The following is a 21,951-nucleotide window of genomic DNA, read 5'->3' as shown; positions in this document are numbered from 1 at the left end:
AAGGGTCCTCTGCCAGCATCTCTTGAAGTTCCGGGTACCAAGCTCTTCTTGGCCAATCCGGAACCACGAGTATGGTTTTCACTCCTCGCATTCTTATTATTCTCAGTACCTTGGGTATGAGAGGTAGAGGAGGAAACACCTAATCCGACTGGTACACCCACGGTGTCACTAGTGTCCACAGCGATCGCCTGAGGGTCCCTTGACCTGGCGCAATATCTTTTCAACTTTTTGTTGAGGCGGGACGCCATCATGTCCACCCGTGGTCATTCCCAACGGTTTACCCGCATTTGGAAAACTTCTGGAAGAAGTCCCCATTCTCCCGGGTGTAGGTCGCCCATCGGAGAATCCTTGTGGCTTCTGCCATCGCCATCCTGCTTCTTGTGCCGCCCTGTCTGTTTACATGGGCGACCGCCGTGATATTGTCTGATTGGATCAGTACCGGCTGGTTCTGAAGCAGGGGCCTTGCTTGAAGCGAAATCTCCTTGGAAATTTCTTCCCTGTGGGACTGCACCCCAGCCCCCAAGGCTGGCCTCCGTGGTCACCAGGACCCAGTCCTGTATTCCGAATCTGCGGCCCTCTAGTAGATGAGCCCTCTGCAGCCACCACAGCAGCGACAACCTGTTTCTTGCCGACAGGGTCATCCGCTGTTGTATCTGTAGATGGGACCCGGACCATTTGTCCCACAGGTCCCACTGGAACGTCCTTACGTGGAACCTTCCGAATGGAATTATGCTTCGTACGAAGCTACCATTTTTTTCAGGACTCGTGTGCTTCCACTGGAAGAAACACTCTTTTCTGGTCTGTGTCCAGAATCATTCCCAGGAACAGAAGACGTGTCGTCGGGACCAGCTGTGACTTTGGAATATTGATAATCCAGTCGTGTTGTTGTAGCACTTCCCGAGAGAGTGCTACCCCCACTACCAACTGTTCTTTGGACCTCGCCTTTATCAGGAGATCGTCCAAGTACGGGATAATAAAAACTTCCTTCTTGCGAAGGAGTATCATCATTTCGGCCATTACCTTGGTAAAGACCTTCGGTGCCGTGGACAACTCCAACGGCAGCATCTGGAACTGATAGTGACAGTCCTGTACCACACATCTGAGGTACTCCTGGTGAGGAGGGAAAATGGGGACATGCAGGTACGCATCCTTGATGTCCAGGGAGACCCTGTAATCCCCCTCGTCCAGGCTCGTAATAACCGCCCTGAGCGATTCCATCTTGAACTTGAATCTTCTGATATAAAAGTTCAAGTATTTTAATTTTAAGATGGGTCTCACCGAACCGTTCTGTTTCTGTACCACAACCATTGTGGAATAGTAACCCCTTCCTTGCTGAAGGAGGGGCACCTTGACAATCACTTGTTGTGATTATAGTGTTGAATAGCCACCAACACCACCTCCCTGGCAGAGGGAGGTGCCGGTAAGGCAGATTTTAGGAAACGGCGGGGGGAAGAACGTCTCGAACTCCAGCCTGTACCCCTGAGATACTAGTTGAAGGACCCAGGGATCCATGTGAGAGAGCACACTGGGCGCTGAAATTTCTGAGACGGGCCCCCACCGTACCCGGGTCCGCCTGAGCAGCCCCAGCGTCATGCTGTGGACTTACCGGACGCAGGGAGGACTTCTGCTCTTGGGAACTAGCTGTGTGCTGCAGCTTTTTCCTCTACCTTTGCCTCTCGGCAGAAAGGATGAGCCTCTAGCCCTCTTGCTTTTCTGGGGCCGAAAGGACTGTACTTGATGATACGGTGCTTTCTTTTGTTGTGGGGTAGCCTGTGGCAAAAAAGTCGATTTCCCAGCAGTAGCTGTGGAAACGAGGTCTGAAAGACCATCCCCAAACAGTTTTACCCCCTTATAGGGCAAAACTTCCATGTGCCGATTCGAGTCGGCATCGCCTGACCATTGCCGAGTCCATAACCCCCGTCTGGCGGCAATGGACCTAGCGCTTATTTTTGATGCCAGCCGGCAAATATCCCTCTGTGCATCACGCATGTATAAGACCACGTCTTTTATATGCTCTATTGTCAGCAAAATATTGTCCCTATCCATAGTAATTTTCCGACAGGGAATCTGACCACGCAGCGGGAGCACTGCACATCCATGCCGAAGCAATGGCTGGTCGCAATATAATGCCCGAGTGTGTGACTATATCTTTTAGGGTAACCCCCTGCTTTTTATCAGCAGGTTCCTTCAGGGTGGCCGTATCCGGAGACGGTAGTGCCACCTTTTCTGATAAGCGTGTAAGCGCTGTATCTACCCTATGGGGTGTTTCCCAACGTGACCTATCCTCTGGCGGGAAAGGGTACGCTGCCAATTACCGTTTAGAAATTATCAATTTCTTACCGGGGGAAGACCACGCTTCCTCACACACCTCATTTTATTTTCTCAGATGCAGGAAAAACTACTGGTAGTTTTCTCTCACCAAACATAATACCCTTTTATGTGGTACCTGGGGTATTATCATAAATGTGTAATACATTTTTCATTGCCTCAATCATGTAACGGGTGGACCTATTTGGAGGGTACACTAGTCTCATCGTCGTCGACACTGGAGTCGGTATCCGTGTCAACCTCTGTTTCTGCCATCTGAGGTAGCGGGCGTTTTTAGAGCCCCCCATGACATTTGAGACGCTGGAACAGGCACAAGCTGAGTAGCCGGCTGTTCTGTGTCGTCGACCTTTTGTGTAAGGAGTTGACACTTTCACGTAATCCTTCCATATGTCCAACCACACCGGTGTCGATCCCGCAGGGGGTGACATCACATTTACAGGCATTCGCTCCGCCTCCACATCATTATCCTCCTCATACATGTCGACACAGCCGTACCAACACACAGCACACACACAGGGAATGCTCTGACAGAGGACAGGACCCCACAAAGCCCTTTGGGGAGACAGAGGGAGAGTATGCCAGCACACACCAGGGCGCTATATATCACAGGGATATCACATATAAGAGTGTTTTCCCGTATAGCTGCCTATATATATTGTATACTGTGCCTAAATTGTGCCCCCCCCCTCTCTTTTTAACCCTTTCTGTAGTATTGACTGCAGGGGAGAGCCAGGGAGCTTCCCTCCAACGGAGCTGTGAAGGAAAAATGGCGCCAGTGTGCTGAAAGGAGATAGCTCCGCCCCTTTTTTGCAGACTTTCTCCCGCATTTTTATGGATTCTGGCAGGGGTTAAAAAGCACCTATATAGCCTCTGGGGCTATATATGGTGCCCGTTTGCCAGCCAAGGTGTCAGTATTGCTGCTCAGGGCGCCCCCCCCAGCGCCCTGCACCCATCAGTGACCGAAGTGTGTGGTGTGCATGAGGAGCAATGGCGCACAGCTGCAGTGCTGTGCGCTACCTTGGAGAAGACAGAAGTCTTCTGCCGCCGATTTTCCGGACCACCTTCTTGCTTCTGGCTCTGTAAGGGGGACGGCGGCGCGGCTCCGGACGACGAGGTCGGGTCCTGTGTTCGATCCCTCTGGAGCTAATGGTGTCCAGTAGCCTAAGAAGCCCAAGCTACCACCACTTAGGTAGGTTCGCTTCTTCTCCCCTTAGTCCCTCGATGCAGTGAGCCTGTTGCCAGCAGGTCTCACTGAAAATAAAAAAAACCTAACAAACACTTTCTTCCTAGGAGCTCAGGAGAGCCCCTAGTGTGCATCCAGCTCAGCCGGGCACAGAAATCTAACTGAGGCTTGGAGGAGGGTCATAGGGGGAGGAGCCAGTGCACACCAGATAGACCTAAATCTTTATTTAGATGTGCCCAGTCTCCTGCGGAGCCGTCTATTCCCCATGGTCCTTACGGAGTCCCCAGCATCCACTAGGACGTCAGAGAAATAATAAATAAAAAAATAAGTTTTTAAACCTACCAGTAAATCTTTTTCTCCTAGTCCGTAGAGGATGCCGGGAACTCCGTAAGGACCATGGGGTATAGACGGGCTCTGCAGGAGATATGGGCACTCTAAAGAACTTTTAGTATGGGTGTGCACTGGCTCCTCCCTCTACGCCCCTCCTCCAGACCTGTTAGAGAAACTGTGCCCATAGGAGATGGATTTTGTAAATCTAAGGGCAAGATTCATACCAGCCCACACCATTCATACCATATAACTTAGAACATACGCAATCAGTTAACAGTATGAACGAAAAAAACAGTATCAGTCAAAGACCAATTCCAACTGTAACATAACCCTTATGTAAGCAACAACTATATAAATCTATTGATGGCACTACCATCTCCTCTAGCCCCCAAATGCGCTGTCTTGGAGTAATCCTTGACTCCTCCCTCTCCTTCAAACCACACATTCAGCACCTCTAACAAACCTGCCGTTTTCATCTAAAAAATATTTCCAGGATCAGACCCTTTCTGACCCAGGATGCTACTAAGACTCTTATCCACTCACTGGTCATCTCCAGACTGGATTACTGTAATCTCCTCCTGACTGGCATTCCTGACAAACACCTCTCTCCACTCCAATCTATCCTCAATGCTGCTGCCCGGCACATTTTCCTCACCAAACGCACTACGTCTACCTCTCCTCTTACTAGACCTTCACTGGCTCCCCTTCCCTTTCAGAATCCATTTCAAGCTTCTCACACTCGCTTACAAAGCCCTCACCCACTCCTCTCCCATCTACATCTCTGATCTTATCTCCCTTTACATTCCCACACATCCTCTTCGCTCTGCTAATGCACGACGACTTTCCTGCCTACGGATCACCTCCTCCCACTCCTACCTCCAAGATTTTTCACGTGCTGCACCACTTCTCTGGAATTCCCTACCTCTCCCCCTCAGACTCTCCACCTCTCTACAAAACTTCAAACGGGCTCCCAAGACCCACTTCTTCACCAAACCCAGCCAAATCTCATCCTAACCCTCTGTTCTACACTCTCCATGTACCCTATCTGTGTCACCCGTCTGTCTACCCCTCCCCTTTAGAAAGTAAGCTCTCACGAGCAGGGCCCTCTTCCCTCATGTGCTTATCCTTTCTTACTTTAATAATCTTCAACTGCATCAACTCCAGCAGTCTTCTGCCACCTGATACTTATTCCAGTGTCATCTGCTGATGTAACTATGTTTATTTACCCTGTACTTGTCCTATACTGTCATCAACTGTAAGTTGCCGTTTTCCTGTTTGATTATTCATGTACTCTGTAATTGGGCGCAGCAGAACCCTTGTGGCGCCATATAAAGGATAATAATAATATACAAGTCTTGCAGATTTAGACCGCACTGGGACGGGCGCCCAGCATCCTCTACGGACTAAGAGAAAAAGATTTACCGGTGGATTTAAAATCTTATTTTCTGTTACGTCCTAGAGGATGCTGGGGACTCCGTAAGAACCATGGGGTTTATACCAAAGCTCCAAACCGGGCGGGAGAGTGCGGATGACTCTGCAGCACCGATTGAGCAAACGCAAGGTCCTCATCAGCCAGGGTATCAAACTTGTAGAATTTTGCAAAGGTGTTTGAACCCGACCAAGTAGCTACTCGGCAAAGCTGTAATGCCGAGACGCCTCAGGCAGCCGCCCAAGAAGAACCCTCCTTCCTAGTGGAATGGGCCTTAACCGAATTTGGTACTGGCAATCCAGCCGTAGAATGAGCCTGCTGAATCGTTACAGATCCAGCGAGCAATAGTCTGTTTAGAAGCAGGAGCGCCAACCTTGTTGGCCGCATACAGGACAAACAGTGCCTCTGTTTTCCTAACCCTAGCCATCCTGGCTACGTAAATTTTTAAGGCCCTGACCACATCCAGGGACTTGGAGTCCTCCAAGTCACCCATAGCCACAGGCACCACAATAGGTTGCTGACTGTGAAATCCCCTCTTAAATTGAAAGATTTTTATACTTGTTATACCATTATATAGAATTTTTTAGTAATCTGTACTTATTTGATGGATATTTAAGTTGTAAATGTCAGTATGTACATGAATAAATAATTTTTAAAATTATCTTAAAGGCAAATTGGCTCCCACTAGAATCCTTTTTCCTTTTATATCTATCCCATATACCTTATCTGACAGAAGGTATTTCTTAGTGGTTGGAGACTTATGGTACAGCGCATAAAAGGTTACCTTTTATTCAAAGACCACAATAGGTTGGTTCATATGAAAAGAAGAGACCACATTAGGCAGAAATTGAGGACGAGTCCTCAACTCTGCTCTATCCACATGAAAAATCAAGTAGGGGCTCTTGCAAGACAAGGCCGCCAACTCAGACACCAGCCGTGCAGATGCAAAGGCTAATAACATAACCACCTTCCAGGTGAGAAATTTTAATTCCACCGTTTGAAGAGGTTCAAACCAGTGTGATTTAAGGAACTGTAACACCACGTTAAAGTCCCATGGTGACACTGGTAGCACAAAAGAAGGCTGGATGTGCAGCATTCCCTTTACGAAAGTTTGAACTTCTGGGAGAGAAGCCAATTCCTTTTGAAAAAATATAGATAGGGCCGAAATCTGTACCTTAATGGAGCCGAATTTTAGGCCCATATCCACTCCCGTCTGTAGGAAGTGGAGAAAACGGCCCAGATGGAAATCTTTCGTAGGAGCATTCTTGGTTTCACACCAAGATACATACTTCCTCCAGATACGGTGCTAATGCTTCGCCGTTACTTCCTTCCTAGCCTTTATCAGAGTAGGGATAATTACCTCCGGAATACCTCTCTCTGCTAGGATTCGGTGTTCAACCAACATGCCGTCAAACGCAACCGCGGTAAGTCTTGGAACATGCAAAGCCCCTGCTGTAACAGGTCTTCCCTGAGAGGAAGAGGCCACGGATCTTCTGTGAGCATTTCCTGAAGATCCGAATACCAGGCCCTTCGAGGCCAATCTGGAACCACGAGTATTGCTTGTACTCTGTTTCGTCTTATAATTTTCAACACTTGAGATGAGAGGTAGAGGAGGGAACACATAGACCGACTGAAACACCCATGGTGTCACTAGGGCGTCTACCGCTACTGCCTGAGGGTCCTTTGACCTGGCACAATACCTCCGAAGCTTTTTGTTGAGGCGTGACGCCATCATGTCTATTTGAGGAAGTCCCCATAGACTTGCTATCTCTGCAAAGACCTCTTGATGAAGTCCCCACTCTCCTGGATGGAGATAGTGTCTGCTGAGGAAGTCTGTTTCCCAGTTGTCCACTCCCGGTATGAAGACTGCTGACAGAACACTTACGTGATTTTCTGCCCAGCGCAGAATTCTGGTGGCTTCAGCCATTGTCACTCTGCTCCTTGTCCCGCCTTGGCGGTTTACATGAGCCACTGCTGTGACGTTGTCTGATTGAATCAGAACCGGCAGGTCACGAAGAAGATACTCCGCTTGTCGTAGGCCGTTGTATATGGCCCTCAATTCCAGTACGTTGATGTGTAGACAAGCCTCCTGGCTTGACCATATCCCCGAAAATTTCTTCCTTTTGTGACTGCTCCCCATCCTCGGAGGCTCGCGTCCGTGGTCACCAGAACCCAGTCTTGAATGCCGAACCTGCAACCCTCTAGAAGGTGAGCACTCTGCAGCCACCACAGGAGAGACACCCTGGCCCTGGGGGACAGGCTTATCTTTTGATGAAGGTGTAGATGGGACCCCGACCATTTGTCGAGAAGGTCCCACTGAAACGTCCTCGCATGGAACCTGCCGAAGGGGATGGCCTCGTAGGCTGCCACCATTTTTCCCAGAACTCGAGTGCATTGATGAACAGACACTTTTTGGTTTTAGCAGGTCCCTGACCATGTTCTGGATGTCCTGGGCTTTTTCTATTGGTAGAAAAACCCTCTTCTGTTCAGTGTCCAGAATCATGCCTAGGAATGATAGTCGAGTCGTTGGAAGCAACTGAGACTTTGGCAGATTGAGAATCCAACCGTGTTGATGTTACACTCTCAGGGAGAGTGACACGCTTTTCAGCAATTGATCCCACGATCTCGCCTTTATCAGGAGATCATCCAAGTACGGGATAATTGTGACCCCCTGCTTGCGCAGGAGCACCATCATTTCCGCCATTTCCTTGGTGAAAATCCTCAGGGCCGTGGAAAGCCCAAACGGCAACGTCTGAAACTGGTAATGACAGTCCTGTACCGCGAAACGCAGGTATTCTTGATGAAGAGTTAATATGGGGACATGAAGGTAGGCATCCTTCACGTCCAGCGACACCATAAAATCACCTGCTGCCAGACTGGATATCACAGCCCGGAGTGATTCCATCTTGAATTTAAACTTTTTCAAAGTATAGGTTTAGGGATTTTAGATTCAATATTGGTCTGACCAAACCATCCGGCTTCAGGACCACAAACAGTGTTGAATAGTACCCTCTTCCCTGTTGGCCTAGGGGAACCCTGACAATCACTTGCTGTTGACACAGCTTTTGAATTGCATCTAATACCACTCCCATCTCCGGGGAAGAGGTTGGGCAAGGCCGACTTGAGAAATCGGCGAGGGGGCACTTCTTCGAACTCCAATTTGTAACCTTGGGATACAATTTCCAACGCCCAAGGATCCACGCCTGATAGGACCCAGACCTGGCTGAAGAGTCGAAGACGTGCTCCCACCGGTGTGGACTCCCTCCGTGGAGCCCCAGCGTCATGCGGTGAATTTAGCAGAAGCCGGGGAGAACTTCTGCTCCTGGGAACTAGCCAAAGCAGGTGTTCTCTTACCTCTACCCTTACCTCTGGCAAGGAAAGAGGAGCCCCGACCTCTTCTGGACTTGTGCGACCGAAAGGACTGCATCTGATATTGTGGGGTTTTCTTTTGCTGTGGGGGGAACAAAAGGCAAAAATTTAGATTTACCCGCAGTAGCTGTGGAAACCAGGTCCGCGAGACCATCCCCAAACAAAACTTCACCCTTGTAAGGTAAAACCTCCATATGCTTTTTTTTGAGTCGGCATCACCCGACCATTGACGGGTCCACAGATCTCGTCTTGCCGACACTGCCATGGCAATGGCTCTGGAACCAAACGTACGTTTCACAGAGGCTGCTTCGTCAGGGCGTACGTTGGCGTTTCATAGAGACGGCTGCATGCTGTAATTCTACTGCTATTAGCTTAAATGGAAAGATTATGTCTAAATTGAATGTTCACAGAGTTGGACTGATCCCGCTAGACTGATTGATGGTCATGGTGATGTTAGCGCACGGTGATCAACCACCCGACACACAGTAGCGGGATTGGGATCTAGGGTGCCGAGGCGTGCGGGCTGACAGAGCCAGTCTGCCGTACGTGGCAGTTATCCGGAGCCACTACACGCTGCTTGAACTAATAATAACATTATCATGGCACAAGGGCTATTTTGAGTAAAGTCAAATGTATAATGCATATTACACCAAAGTAACATATGATTATCCCAATACAAAACATTATGTATAACCCAGGCGCTGTTTATTAAACACGTGGAACAGAGATAGAGAATGTCAGGCATTTGCTAACTGCATACTATATACACAACAGCTCTGTTATTAATGTATTAATCAACAAATGTGGTGGATATATTAGGTGGTGTCACTAGCGGACTGCAGGACACAGATATAACCTATGTAATTGAGTGATGAACCACAAAGCTGAATTGAATAAATCAGAGTGAGTATGATGATTCCACATGTGAAGCAAATGCCCATTCCTTTCAATTTCTATCTAATTATATAAATTAGATGTTTCACGGAAATCCACTGATCCCCACTATACACAGTGATGCGCAGATTAAGTGAAAGTGTTGGGACTATATTCAGTTAGAAACTGGTGGGGGGATAAAAGCGCTAGCAGGGACGTGCAGTTTATAACAAATATACGGCCGCGCATAGCGGATTTTTGGAACCGCTACAAGCGACTTGAGATAGATATATAGATATATCTCTCATCACTATTACTGCACCATTTACTAATCTGGGTAATAACATGTGTAATAGACATATACATATCATAGGATTGCAGTGTGGTGTGCTGCGACTGGTAATCACTGCAATAGCCAAGTGCTAAAAAATTGAGCCCAACACCCAGGTTCATTTCACTGATAATATAGCGGATTTTTGAAACAAATAAAGGAATTAATGAATATTAACAGACTAAGTGAATTAACGAAGACACAGTAAAGACTTATATTTCCATAGATGACAAAGCTGTGTTATACATTGAAATAAACGAAATCAAGCAAGTCTGACAGCAGCAGGGGCCATTGAGCCTTTATTAGAGGAGATATCCTCATTACAGCAGCAGCAGCAGTCTCTGTAGATGATTCATTTTAATTTCACATTGTTTATTATATTCACTTACACTATTTTGATATTTCATATGGCTGAAGAATTTTTTTTAATTAAAATAATAAAAGTTATATATTAAACTGTCGTTATTCGAATCTCAGTGCACCCCATTAAATGGCATCTTTTATTTCCATAATCATATAATAAATACTTTTGGTCACCTTAGGGTGCAACCTTGCCTCATCATAGTAGACACTGGAGTCAGAATCCGTGTCGGTATCAGTGTCTACAATTTGTGATCAGGGACGCTTTTGAGACCCTGACGGGCCCTGTGATCCAGTCAAATCCACGGATTGACACCCTGCTGTTTCCTTGGACTCAGCTTTGTCCATTCTCTTACGTAATAAGGTCACATTAGCATTTAAAATATTCCACATATCATACCAATCATGAGTCGGCATTGCCGACAGACACCACAATCATCTGCTCCACCTCCTTGGACGAGCCTTCCGCTTCAAACATGTCGACACACGCGTACTGACACCCATACACACAAGGATATATCTATAAGGGGACAGTTCCCCAACAAGGCCCTTTGGAGAGGAAGAGAGTATACCAGCACACACCCAGCGCCAACTGACACTGGAAACAATTCCCAGATAGATAGATATCTATCTATCAAGTAATACACTCACTGCGCCAAAATATGCCCCCCCCCCTCTTTTTCAGCCCTGTATCACCGTTCTGCAGGGGAGAGTCTGGAGAGCCAGCTTCTCTTCAGCACACTGTGGAAAAAATGGTGCTGGTTAGTGCTGTGCGACCAAGCTCTGCCCCCTCTAGTGGCGGGCTTCGGTCCCGCTCAAATTCACAATTAATGGCGGGGGATGAACATATCCACTGACTCCGCAGCCCATATGTGTCATAACATGCCAAAACAGAAGTATATATTGCTGCACAGGGCGCCCCCCCTGCGCCCTGCATCCATCAGTGCCTGTGTGTGTAACGTGTAGGAGCTCAGGGAAGATCTGAAGTCTTCTGCCGCCTTAGAAGTCTTCTTTCTTTTTTATACTCACCCGGCTTCTATCTTCCGGCTCTGCGAGGAGGACGGCGGCGCGGCTGAGACGAACGGCAGGGGGAGACTGCGTTCCGATCCCTCTGGAGCCAATGGTGTCCAGTAGCCTAAGAAGCAGAGCCTATCATCTAAGTAGGTCTGCTTCTCTCTCCTCAGTCCCACAATGCAGGGAGCCTGTTGCCAGCAGTGCTCCCTGAAAATAAAAAACCTAACAAAATTCTTTCATCAGAGATACTCAGTAGAGCTCCCCTGTAGTGCACCCATTCTCCTCTGGGCACAGAATCTAACTGTGGAGGAGGGGCATAGAGGGAGGAGCCAGTGCACACCCATACTAAAAGTTCTTTAGAGTGCCCATATCTCCTGCAGAGCCCGTCTATACCCCATGGTCCTTACGGAGTCCCCAGCATCCACTAGGATGTAAGAAGAAGAAAAAAAATGCGCTGCAGGATGTTGATGGAATCGGTTTCCACGGCCAAGCAGCTGCATGCTAGCCTCACATCACCAAGTCAAATGCCAAGCATCGGCTGGAGTGGTGTAAAGCACACTGTGGAAACCTGTTCTGTGGCGTTATTAATCTCGCTTCTGTTTGGCAGTCAGATGGGCAAGTCTGGCGGAAGCTGGGGAGTACATTACCTGCCTGACTGCATTATGCCAACTGAAGTTTGGTTGAAGAGGTATAGTGGTATGGTGCTGTTTCAGGGTTGGGGTTAAGCCCCTAATCTCCAGTGAAGGGAAGCCTTCGTATTTCAGCATACCGAGACATTTTGGACAATGCTATGCTCCCAACTTTGTGGCAACAGTTTGGAGAAAGCCCTTTTCTATTTCAACAAGACTGCCCCAGTGTACAAAGCATAGACTATCAAGACATGGTTTGACAAGTTTGGTGTAGAAGGGCTTAACTGGCCCGCACACTGCCCTGACCTCAACCCTATTGAGCACCTTTAGGATGAACTGGAACGGCGATTGCTAGCCAGGCCTACTCATCCAACATCACTGCTGACCTAATAAATCTCTACAGAATGAATGGGCACTAATTCCCACTGAAAAACACCCCAAAAATATTGCAGAAAGCATTCCAGGAAGATTGGAAGCAGTTATTGCTTTAAAAAAAAAAAAAAAAAAAAAAAAAAAAGGGGACCAACTCAATATTAAAGTATACTTATTTAAATACAGTATAAATACAATGCCATTACAGTCCCTGTCTGTGTAATAGTCAGGTATCTGAATACTTTTGTACGTATAGCGCGTTTCTACATTTGAACAAAACAGATTTAGTTAAAGCTTTTAATGTTATTTAACCCTAAAGATTATAGGAAGATTAGTTGCAATCCTGGGAAATATTAGTCAACTGTTTTAGGTAGACTTGCACCACAACTGCATAGTCAGTTTACTTGTTTATTAAAAACACAAAATTTACAAAAAAGAAAATACAAGTTACAAAACATTAACAGTCCTGTGATGGAAAACAGGGAGGCTGAGGAATATTGCAGATGGACACAAGGAAGCAGCTTAAGTTAGGGTCTTGTCGGTCTCATGCCTGGAGGTGGGGGTCCTACAAGAGAGAAATTAATTAATGTCTAACATTAAAACAAAAAAATGTGTACCTTTAAGGCAGACCTTGAAGCTAATTTCCTTAGTGTAACTGTACAGCTTGTGGAAAATCAAGAGCCAAGGGTGCTGGGCAAAACTGGTGTACCAACCCATCTGTAGAGGGCCTTTTACTGGCATACACAAAATTTAGGCCTGAATAGATTTGTTTTTCTGGGTCTTTAACTTTGTTTAACAGGCTGCAGGTGGTAAAGCTAGGATGTTTTAGGTCAAAGAAATTGGTATTAAAGACATTGGTGTCCTACAAGGCTGCATTCTCAGCCCTTTTGTTTACCCTCGACTGCAAGTCATCTTCTGAATCTGTAAGGTTTGTTAAGATTGCCGATGACATAGCAGTTGTGGGGTTGATTAGAAAGGTTGAGCGTTTTTTTATAGAACCGAAGTAGCTAGGTTAGTGTATTAGAGTAGGGAAATGTGTTTTTAAATGGTGCTAACACAAAAAAAAAAAAATAGCGATTGATTTTAGAAGTGACATGACTGCTAAGTCACTAGTGATTATACAGTAGATGAGGCTACGATCAAGATAGTTGAACTACTCAAGTTTCTTGGAACCATGGTCTCAAACAACCTTACATGGTCCTCAAATACCAGTTATATGCATTGTCTTACTCTGGCCATCCATATTGTAGGTTGTCTGAGAAATTACCATCCAACAAGATGTTTAGATAGTCGATGTCCCATAACAAGCAACTATACGAGTCCCCCCCCACCCAATCCATCAGCTATTCGTAGGTTGAGCAATAATACGGTCTAGTTCAAACATGCTTAGTTCAGTATGCTTTTCTACCACTTGTTCATTCTCAGCTTTAGTGTTGTACTTGTCAAACAAAACAAATTGTTCTGAAATCACAATTAATACAGCCATGGTCATACTCCAGTTTTGACAGCTCCTACATAAGGTCTACAACATTGTTTTGTTTCACAGTTAACCAAGTATTTTCATTATATATTAAGACTTAACAGCAGCTTTAATATTAGAGTTTATATTTGGACTACAAATAAAAAATAAATAAAAATAAAATTATATTAAAAAAAAAAAAACACAATAGCCACATAATATACCTCTCATTCCAGGAGGTGGCGGCCTCATGCCAGGAGGAGGCATTCCCATTGGTCCTCCTCGGCCTGGAGGCATACCCATTGGTGGGCCCATAGGTGGTCTCATTCCTGGAGGTGGTCCCATCATGCCTACAACAGAGGAACAGTCAGTGAAAGGTGTACAAGAATGTAAAGAGGAAGGATATTAATGCAGATCTCAGTGTAATCCTGCTTTGTAAAGATACATCATTAGCATCAGAAAGGATTTTCATCACAGATCTACTCCTATAAAGAACAGAGCTCTAGTAAACACATACCTGGTGGAGGTGCTCCTCTGCCCATTGGTGGTGGTGGACCCCCACGACCTCCTGCCGAGTACTGTGTTGGGGCTCCAGCAATACTAGCTGTGGCAGCTGCTGCTGCAGCAGCCACGTTACCTCGGTTCTGAGGCGTCATTACCTGTAGAAGAAAATTGCTAACCATTTAGTAAATACTAAAAAGAACCTAACATTAAAATACTCAACTCACAATAAACACTTTAGTGATTCTCTACTAAACCTTTAATAAAATTGATAATGTGCTGAACACAACAGAATACTGCTTGACAACCACATTTGTACTGCAGTGTGCTCTTCAATAAGAAACTTCTGCATAAGCCACAGCCCCAACTCACCTGCTGAGAGGGTCCTCCCACACCCCTGACTGGTCCGGCTAAACCAGCAGGTGCTTGTGGCATAGGAGCACCAGCTGGAACACCTCTTCCAGCTGCTCTACCAACTCCTGGTCCTCCAGCAGCTCCAGCCAGAGGTACTCTTGCAATGCCAGTCTGATGAGGAAAATAAAATAAATAAATAAATGTTAAGACAATTAAAATGGCTAGAGGGGAGAGAAAAAAAAAAAAAAAATTTGTTTCAAAGCAGCACAGACTCACATCTTTTGGAGGTGGGCCCTCCACTGTCATTGACACCAGATTCTCCCCTCTTAGTAAAACTAGGCCGAGAACCCTCTTCTCTTCACGTTCTGGCTGTTTAGAATTCTTGGGCCTTGGAAGGGAAATAAAAAAACAAAACAAATTAATACAGCTGTAACTATAGGTGTGAAGTATCGTCACCCAAACCTTTCCCAACTCTTACTTGATCTTCCTGAACTCGTCACAATCACAAAGGATAAGATTCATATGTTTGTCAAATGCTTTGAAGGTTCCAATGAAGATGCGGCCATCTTGCAGAATGCAGCGCATTCTGAAGTCAATGTGCTGCAGCATTTTGCTGCTTTTCCCCACCGTCTGAGGAAAAAAAAAAAAATATAAGATTAAGCTGTACACAATAAATGACATTTCACAAGCTGAAAAGGTCTTTCTTCAAATTACAGAAGGAAAAGGCAACCTTTTTAATACTAGGTATTTAGTAATGTGCTCATTGTCAGGGCAAGTCATTGTACAAGATACATACTCATGCACTCACTAACCAAATGAAAAATACTTACATGTTCGTGCTCAAACCTATATGAAATCTCCCATTATTAGCCTAATGAGTTCCTGCAATTGGAGGGTATTGAACTCCACTAGGTACACACTATGCTATATCTGTCCAATCTGGCTGGTTGGAATGAAAATCTGGTAATGGGTGTAATGGGCCCTAAAAACTTACCGATGTTGCGGCCGATATGAACGATCTCGTTCAGTAACAAACGATAAATTGGTCATATCCCTCAATGTGTATGCACCAACGATGCGCGTCCCTGCGTTTGTTCACCGTTGGTTTTCCCTTGTTCTGCATAGCAAGCCAATTTGGACGATGGCCATTAATAGTTGAAATCAACCAATGTCCAAACTGGAAACGTCGGCAAGTGTGTAGGGCCCATAAGTGACAATTTTCCAGTGTTTGGGAGCAAATGATTAACAAAAATGGTCTCCAGATTGATTTAACTAATCTAACAGATTTTTCCAATTTGTAAGAACGACTGTTTCTGTTTTCCAGTCTTTGGGAGCAAATGCTTGATTGTCACTTGCTCCCATACATTACCAGAACCCAACTAGCCAGTTTGGACAGATTATTGTCTAGTGTGTACCAGGAAGCAGTTAGTATCCCGACAGCAAGGATCCCGGTGGTCAATATACAAACGCCGGGATCCCGAGGGAGGACACAATGCTGGCGTCTACATAGAGACACCAGATCACCCTCACAGCAGGACGTGCTGGCATCCTGCCACACGCAGGGGGGTGGGGGTTAGGGACAGTGGCAGGAAGGTTAGGGACCAAGCGGACAGGGTTACGGACCCACAGCGGCGGGTTAGTGTAGGGAAAAGGCGAGGGTTAGGGGAATAATGGGGGTCTGCCAGGATTATGATGGACGGGATGCCGCCGTCTGTATACTGGGGGGGGCGGCGGCTTAGGTGTGGGGCTGGGTTGGGAATGGCTGCTGCAGCTAATGGGCATCTGCCAGAAACAATTGAATAACCTCAATACTGCATAGCAAGGGGTGCTGGCAGCAACTGAAAGTCCCAGTAACCATAAAAATCAGACTTTTACTGGGCGTTTGTATCGGGATCCTGGCATTTGGGATTCCGGCTGTCAAATACAGACAACGGCACCAGATGATTAAAAATAAGATTTTACTTACCGATAAATCTATTTCTCGTAGTCCGTAGTGGATGCTGGGGACTCCGTCAGGACCATGGGGATATAGCGGCTCCGCAGGAGACAGGGCACAATAATAAAAGCTTTAGGATCAGGTGGTGTGCACTGGCTCCTCCCCCTATGACCCTCCTCCAAGCCTCAGTTAGGATACTGTGCCCGGACGAGCGTGCATAATAAGGAAGGATATTGAATCCCGGGTAAGACTCATACCAGCCACACCGTACAACCTGTGATCTGAACCCAGTTAACAGTATGATAACAACGAAGGAGCCTCTGAAAAGATGGCTCACAACAAGAATAACCCGATTTTTGTAACAAAACTATGTACAAGTATTGCAGACAATCCGCACTTGGGATGGGCGCCCAGCATCCACTACGGACTACGAGAAATAGATTTATCGGTAAGTAAAATCTTATTTTCTCTGACGTCCTAGTGGATGCTGGGGACTCCGTCAGGACCATGGGGATTATACCAAAGCTCCCAAACGGGCGGGAGAGTGCGGATGACCCTGCAGCACCGAATGAGAGAACTCCATGTCCTCCTCAGCCAGGGTATCAAATTTGTAGAATTTAGCAAACGTGTTTTCCCCTGACCAAGTAACTGCTCGGCAAAGTTGTAAAGCCGAGACCCCTCGGGCAGTCGCCCAAGATGAGCCCCCTTCCTTTTGGAATGGGCTTTTACCGATTTTGGCTGTGGCAGGCCTGCCACAGAATGTGTAAACTGAATTGTATTACAAATCCAGCGAGCAATCGTCTGCTTAGAAGCAGGAGCACCCATCTTGTTGGGTGCATACAGGCTAAACAGCGAGTCAGATTTTCTGACTCCAGCCTTCCTGGAAACATTTTTCAGGGCCCTGACAACGTCAAGTAACTTGGAGTCCTCCAAGTCCCTAGTACCCGCAGGTACCACAATAGGTTGGTTCATGTGAAAAACAGAAAACACCTTAAGGAGAAATTGAGGACGAGTCCTCAATTCTGCCCTGTCAGAATGAAAAATTAAGTAAGGGCTTTATATATGATAAAGCCGCCAATTCTGACACACGCCTGGCTGAAGCCAGGGCTAATAGCATCGTCACCTTCCATGTGAGATATTTTAAGTCCACAGTGGTGAGTGGTTCAAACCAATGTGACTTTAGGAAACTCAAAACAACATTGAGATCCCAAGGTGCCACTGGGGCACAAAAGGAGGCTGTATATGCAGTACCCCTTTTACAAACATCTGAACGTCAGGCACTAAAGCCAGTTCTTTCTGGAAGAAATTCGACAGGGCCGAAATTTGAACCTTAATGGACCCTAATTTTAGGCCCATAGACAGTCCTGTTTTCAGGAAATGTAGGAAACGACCCAGTTGGAATTCCTCTGTAGGGGCCTTCTTGGCCCCACACCACGCAACATATCTTCGCCAAATGCGGTGAAAATGTTTTGCGGTTACATCCTTCCTGTCTTCGACCAGGGTAGGGATGACTTCATCTGGAATGCCCTTTCAGGATCCGGCGTTCAACCGCCATGCCGTCAAACGCGGCCGCTGTAAGTCTTGGAACAGACAAGGCCCCTGCTGGAGCAGGTCCTTTCTTAAAGGTAGAGGCCACGGGTCTTCCGTGAACATCTCTTGAAGTTTCGGGTACCAAGTCCTTCTTGGCCAATCCGGAACCACGAGTATCATTCTTACTCATCTCCCTCTTATGATTCTCAGTACTTTTTGTATGAGAGGCATAGGAGGGAACACATACTCTGACTGGTACATCCACAGTGTTACCAGAGCGTCCACCGCTATTGCCTGAGGGTCCCTTGACCTGGCGCAATATCTAGTTTTTTGTTCAGGCGGGACGCCATCATGTCCACCTTTGGTTTTTCACAACGGTTTACAATCATGTGGAAGACTTCCCGATGAAGTCCCCACTCTCCCGGGTGGAGGTCATGCCTGCTGAGGAAGTCTGCTTCCCAGTTTTCCACTCCCGGAATGAACACTGCTGAGAGTGTTATCACATGATTTTTCGCCCAGCGAAGAATCCTTGCAGTTTCTGCCATTTCCCTCCTGCTTCTTGTGCCGCCCTGTCTGTTTACGTGGGCGACTGCCGTGATGTTGTCCCACTGGATCAATACCGGCTGACCTTGAAGCAGAGGTCTTGCTAAGCTTAGAGCATTGTAAATTGCCCTTAGCTCCAGTATATTTATGTGGAGAGAAGTCTCCAGACTCGATCACACTCTCTGGAAATTTTTTCCTTGTGTGACTGCTCCCCAGCCACTCAGGCTGGCATCCGTGGTCACCAGGACCCAGTCCTGAATGCCGAATCTGCGGCCCTTTCATAGATGAGCACTCTGCAGCCACCGCAGAAGAAACACCCTTGTCCTTGGAGACAGGGTTATCCGCTGATGCATCTGAAGATGCGATCCGGACCATTTTTCCAGCAGATCCCACGTAAAGGTTCTTGCGTGAAATCTACCGAATGGGATCGCTTTGTAAGAAACCACCATTTTTCACAGGATCCTTGTGCAATGATGCACTGATACTTTTCCTGGTTTTAGGAGGTTCCTGACTAGCTCGGATAACTCCCTGGCTTTCTTCTCCGGGAGAAAACATCCTTTTCTGGACTGTGTCCAGAATCATCCCTAGGAACAGTAGACGTGTCGTCGGAAAAAACTGCGATTTTGGAATATTTAGAATCCACTCGTGCTGTCGTAGAACTACTTAAGATCGTGCTACTCCGACCTCCAACTGTTCTCTGGACCTTGCCCTTATCAGGAAAGCGTCCATATTTCTTTTAAGAAGAATCATCATTTCGGCCATTACCTTGGTAAAGACCCGGGGTGCCGTGGACAATCCAAACGGCAGCGTCTGAACTGATAGTGACAGTTCTGTACCACGAACCTGAGGTACCCTTGGTGAGAAGGGCAAATTTGGACATGTAGGTAAGCGTCCCTGATATCCAGTGACACCATATCGTCCCCTTCTTCCTGGTTCGCTATCACTGCTCTGAGTGACTCCATCTTGATTTGAACGCTTGTATGTAAGTGTTCAAATATTTCAGATCTCACCTAGCCGTCTGGCTTCAGTACCACAATATAGTGTGGAATAATACCCCTTCCCTTGTTGTAGAAGGGGTACTTTGATTATCACCTGCTGGGAATACAGCCTGTGAATTGTTCCCAATACTGCCTCCCTGTCGGAGGGAGACGTTGGTAAAGCAGACTTCAGGAACTTGTGAGGGGGAGACGTCTCGAATTTCCAATGTACACCTGGGATACTACGTGTAGGATCCAGGAGTCCACTTGTGAGTGAGCCCACTGCGTGCTGAAACTCTTGAGATGACCCCCTACCGCACCCGAGTCCGCTTGTACGGCCCCAGCGTCATGCTGCGGACTTGGCAGAAGCTGTGGAGGGCTTCTGTTCCTGGGAATGGGCTGCCTGCTGCAGTCTTCTTCCCTTTCCTCTACCCCTGGGCAGATATGACTGGCCCTTTTGCCCGCCTGCCCTTATGGGGACGAAAGGACTGAGACTGAAAAGACTGTCCTTTTCTGCTGCGATGTGACTTGGGGTAACAAAAGGTGGATTTTTCAGCTGTTGCCATGGCCATCAGGTCCGATGGACCGCCCCTTTATACGGCAATACTTCCATGTGCCGTCTGGAATCTGCATCACCTGACCACTGTCGTCTGGCAGATATGGACATCACATTTACTCTTGATGCCAGAATGCAAATATCCCTCTGCGCATCTCGCATATATAGAAATGCATCCTTAAAATGCTCTATAGTCAATAAAATCTTGTCCCTGTCAAGGGTATCAATATTTTCAGTCAGGAAATCCGACCAAGCCCCCTCAGCGCTGCACATCCAGGCTGAGGCGATTGCTGGTCGTAGTATACCACCAGTATATGTGTATATACTTTTAGGATATTTTTCAGCTTCCTATCAGCTGGCTCCTTGAGGGCTGCCGTATCTGGAGACGGTAACGCCACTTGTTTTTATAAGCGTGTGAGCGCCTTATTCACCCTAAGGTGTGTTTCCCAACTCGCCCTAACTTCTGGCGGGAAAGGGTATACCGCCAATAATTTTCTATCGGAGGAAACCCACGTATCATCACACACTTCATTTAATTTATCTGATTCAGGAAAAACTACAAGTAGTTTATTCACACCCTACATAATACCCTTATTTGTGGTACTTGTAGTATCAGAAATATGTAACACCTCCTTCATTGCCCTTAACATGAAACGTGTGGCCCTAAAGGAAAATACGTTTGTTTCTTCACCGTCGACACTGGAGTCAGTGTCCGTGTCTGTGTCGACCGACTGAGGTAAATGGGCGTTTTTACAAGCCCCTGACGGTGTCTGAGACGCCTGGACAGGTACTAATTTGTTTGCCGGCCGTCTCATGTCGTCAACCGACCTTGCAGCGTGTTGACATTATCACGTAATTCCTAAATAAGCCATCCATTCCAGTGTCGACTCCCTAGAGAGTGACATCACCAATACAGGCAATTTGCTCCGCCTCCTCACCAACATCGTCCTCCTACATGTCGACACACACGTACCGACACACAGCACACACACAGGGAATGCTCTGACAGAGGACAGGACCCCACTAGCCCTTTGGGGAGACAGAGGGAGAGTTTGCCAGCACACACCAAAAACGCTATAATTATACAGGGACAACCCCTTATACAAGTGTTTTCCCTTATAGCATTTTTATATATGTAATCATATCGCCAAATAAGTGCCCCCCCTCTCTGTTTTAACCCTGTTTCTGTAGTGCAGTGCAGGGGAGAGCCTGGGAGCCTTCCTCACAGCAGAGCTGAGCAGGAAAATGGCGCCGTGTGCTGAGGAGAATAGGCCCCGCCCCCTTTTCGGCGGGCTCTTCTCCCGGAGTTTGTGAGATCTGGCAGGGGTTAAATACATCCATATAGCCTCAAGGGCTATATGTGATGTATTTTAGCCATAAAAAGGTATTATACATTGCTGCCCAGGGCGCCCCCCCCAGCACCCTGCACCCTCAGTGACAGTTGGTGACTGTTGGTGAAGTGTGCTGACAACAATGGCGCACAGCTGCAGTGCTGTGCGCTACCTTATGAAGACTGAAAGTCTTCTGCCGCCTGTTTCTGGACCTCTGGACCTCTTCAACTTCGGCATCTGCAAGGGGGGTCGGCGGCACGGCTCCGGGACGAACCCCAGGGTGAGACCTGTGTTCCGACTCCCTCTGGAGCTAATGGTGTCCAGTAGCCTAAGAAGCAAATCCATCCTGCACGCAGGTGAGTTTTCTTCTCTCCCCTAAGTCCCTCGTAGCAGTGAGCCTGTTGCCAGCAGGACTCACTGAAAATAAAAAACCTAACTTAAACTTTTATTCTAAGCAGCTCAGGAGAGCCACCTAGATTGCACCCTTCTCGTCGGGCACAAAAATCTAACTGAGGCTTGGAGGAGGGTCATAGGGGGAGGAGCCAG

General features: G+C 47.0%; 1 protein-coding gene across 3 annotated transcripts in view; it reads right to left on the bottom strand.

The window, feature by feature from the left end:
* Positions 1-21,951, bottom strand: part of SNRPB (small nuclear ribonucleoprotein polypeptides B and B1) — a 184,803-nt gene that overhangs the window by 141,188 nt on the left and 21,664 nt on the right. For 2 of the 3 annotated variants that reach the window (XM_063960520.1, XM_063960519.1), the window contains exons 2-6: positions 15,011-15,162; positions 14,809-14,920; positions 14,551-14,703; positions 14,195-14,336; positions 13,902-14,027 (exon numbers count right to left, since the gene is read on the bottom strand). In XM_063960520.1, coding sequence (XP_063816590.1) covers positions 13,902-14,027; positions 14,195-14,336; positions 14,551-14,703; positions 14,809-14,920; positions 15,011-15,162 — 685 coding nt within the window. Of the gene's footprint in view, positions 1-12,612; positions 12,784-13,901; positions 14,028-14,194; positions 14,337-14,550; positions 14,704-14,808; positions 14,921-15,010; positions 15,163-21,951 lie in introns of those variants that run through there. The other variant, XM_063960521.1, reaches the window with a different exon arrangement.

The sequence above is a fragment of the Pseudophryne corroboree genome, chromosome 3 (assembly GCF_028390025.1).
Source record: "Pseudophryne corroboree isolate aPseCor3 chromosome 3, aPseCor3.hap2, whole genome shotgun sequence".
NCBI classification, from domain to species: Eukaryota; Metazoa; Chordata; class Amphibia; order Anura; family Myobatrachidae; genus Pseudophryne; species Pseudophryne corroboree.
This window is presented reverse-complemented; position numbering and strand designations above follow the sequence as displayed.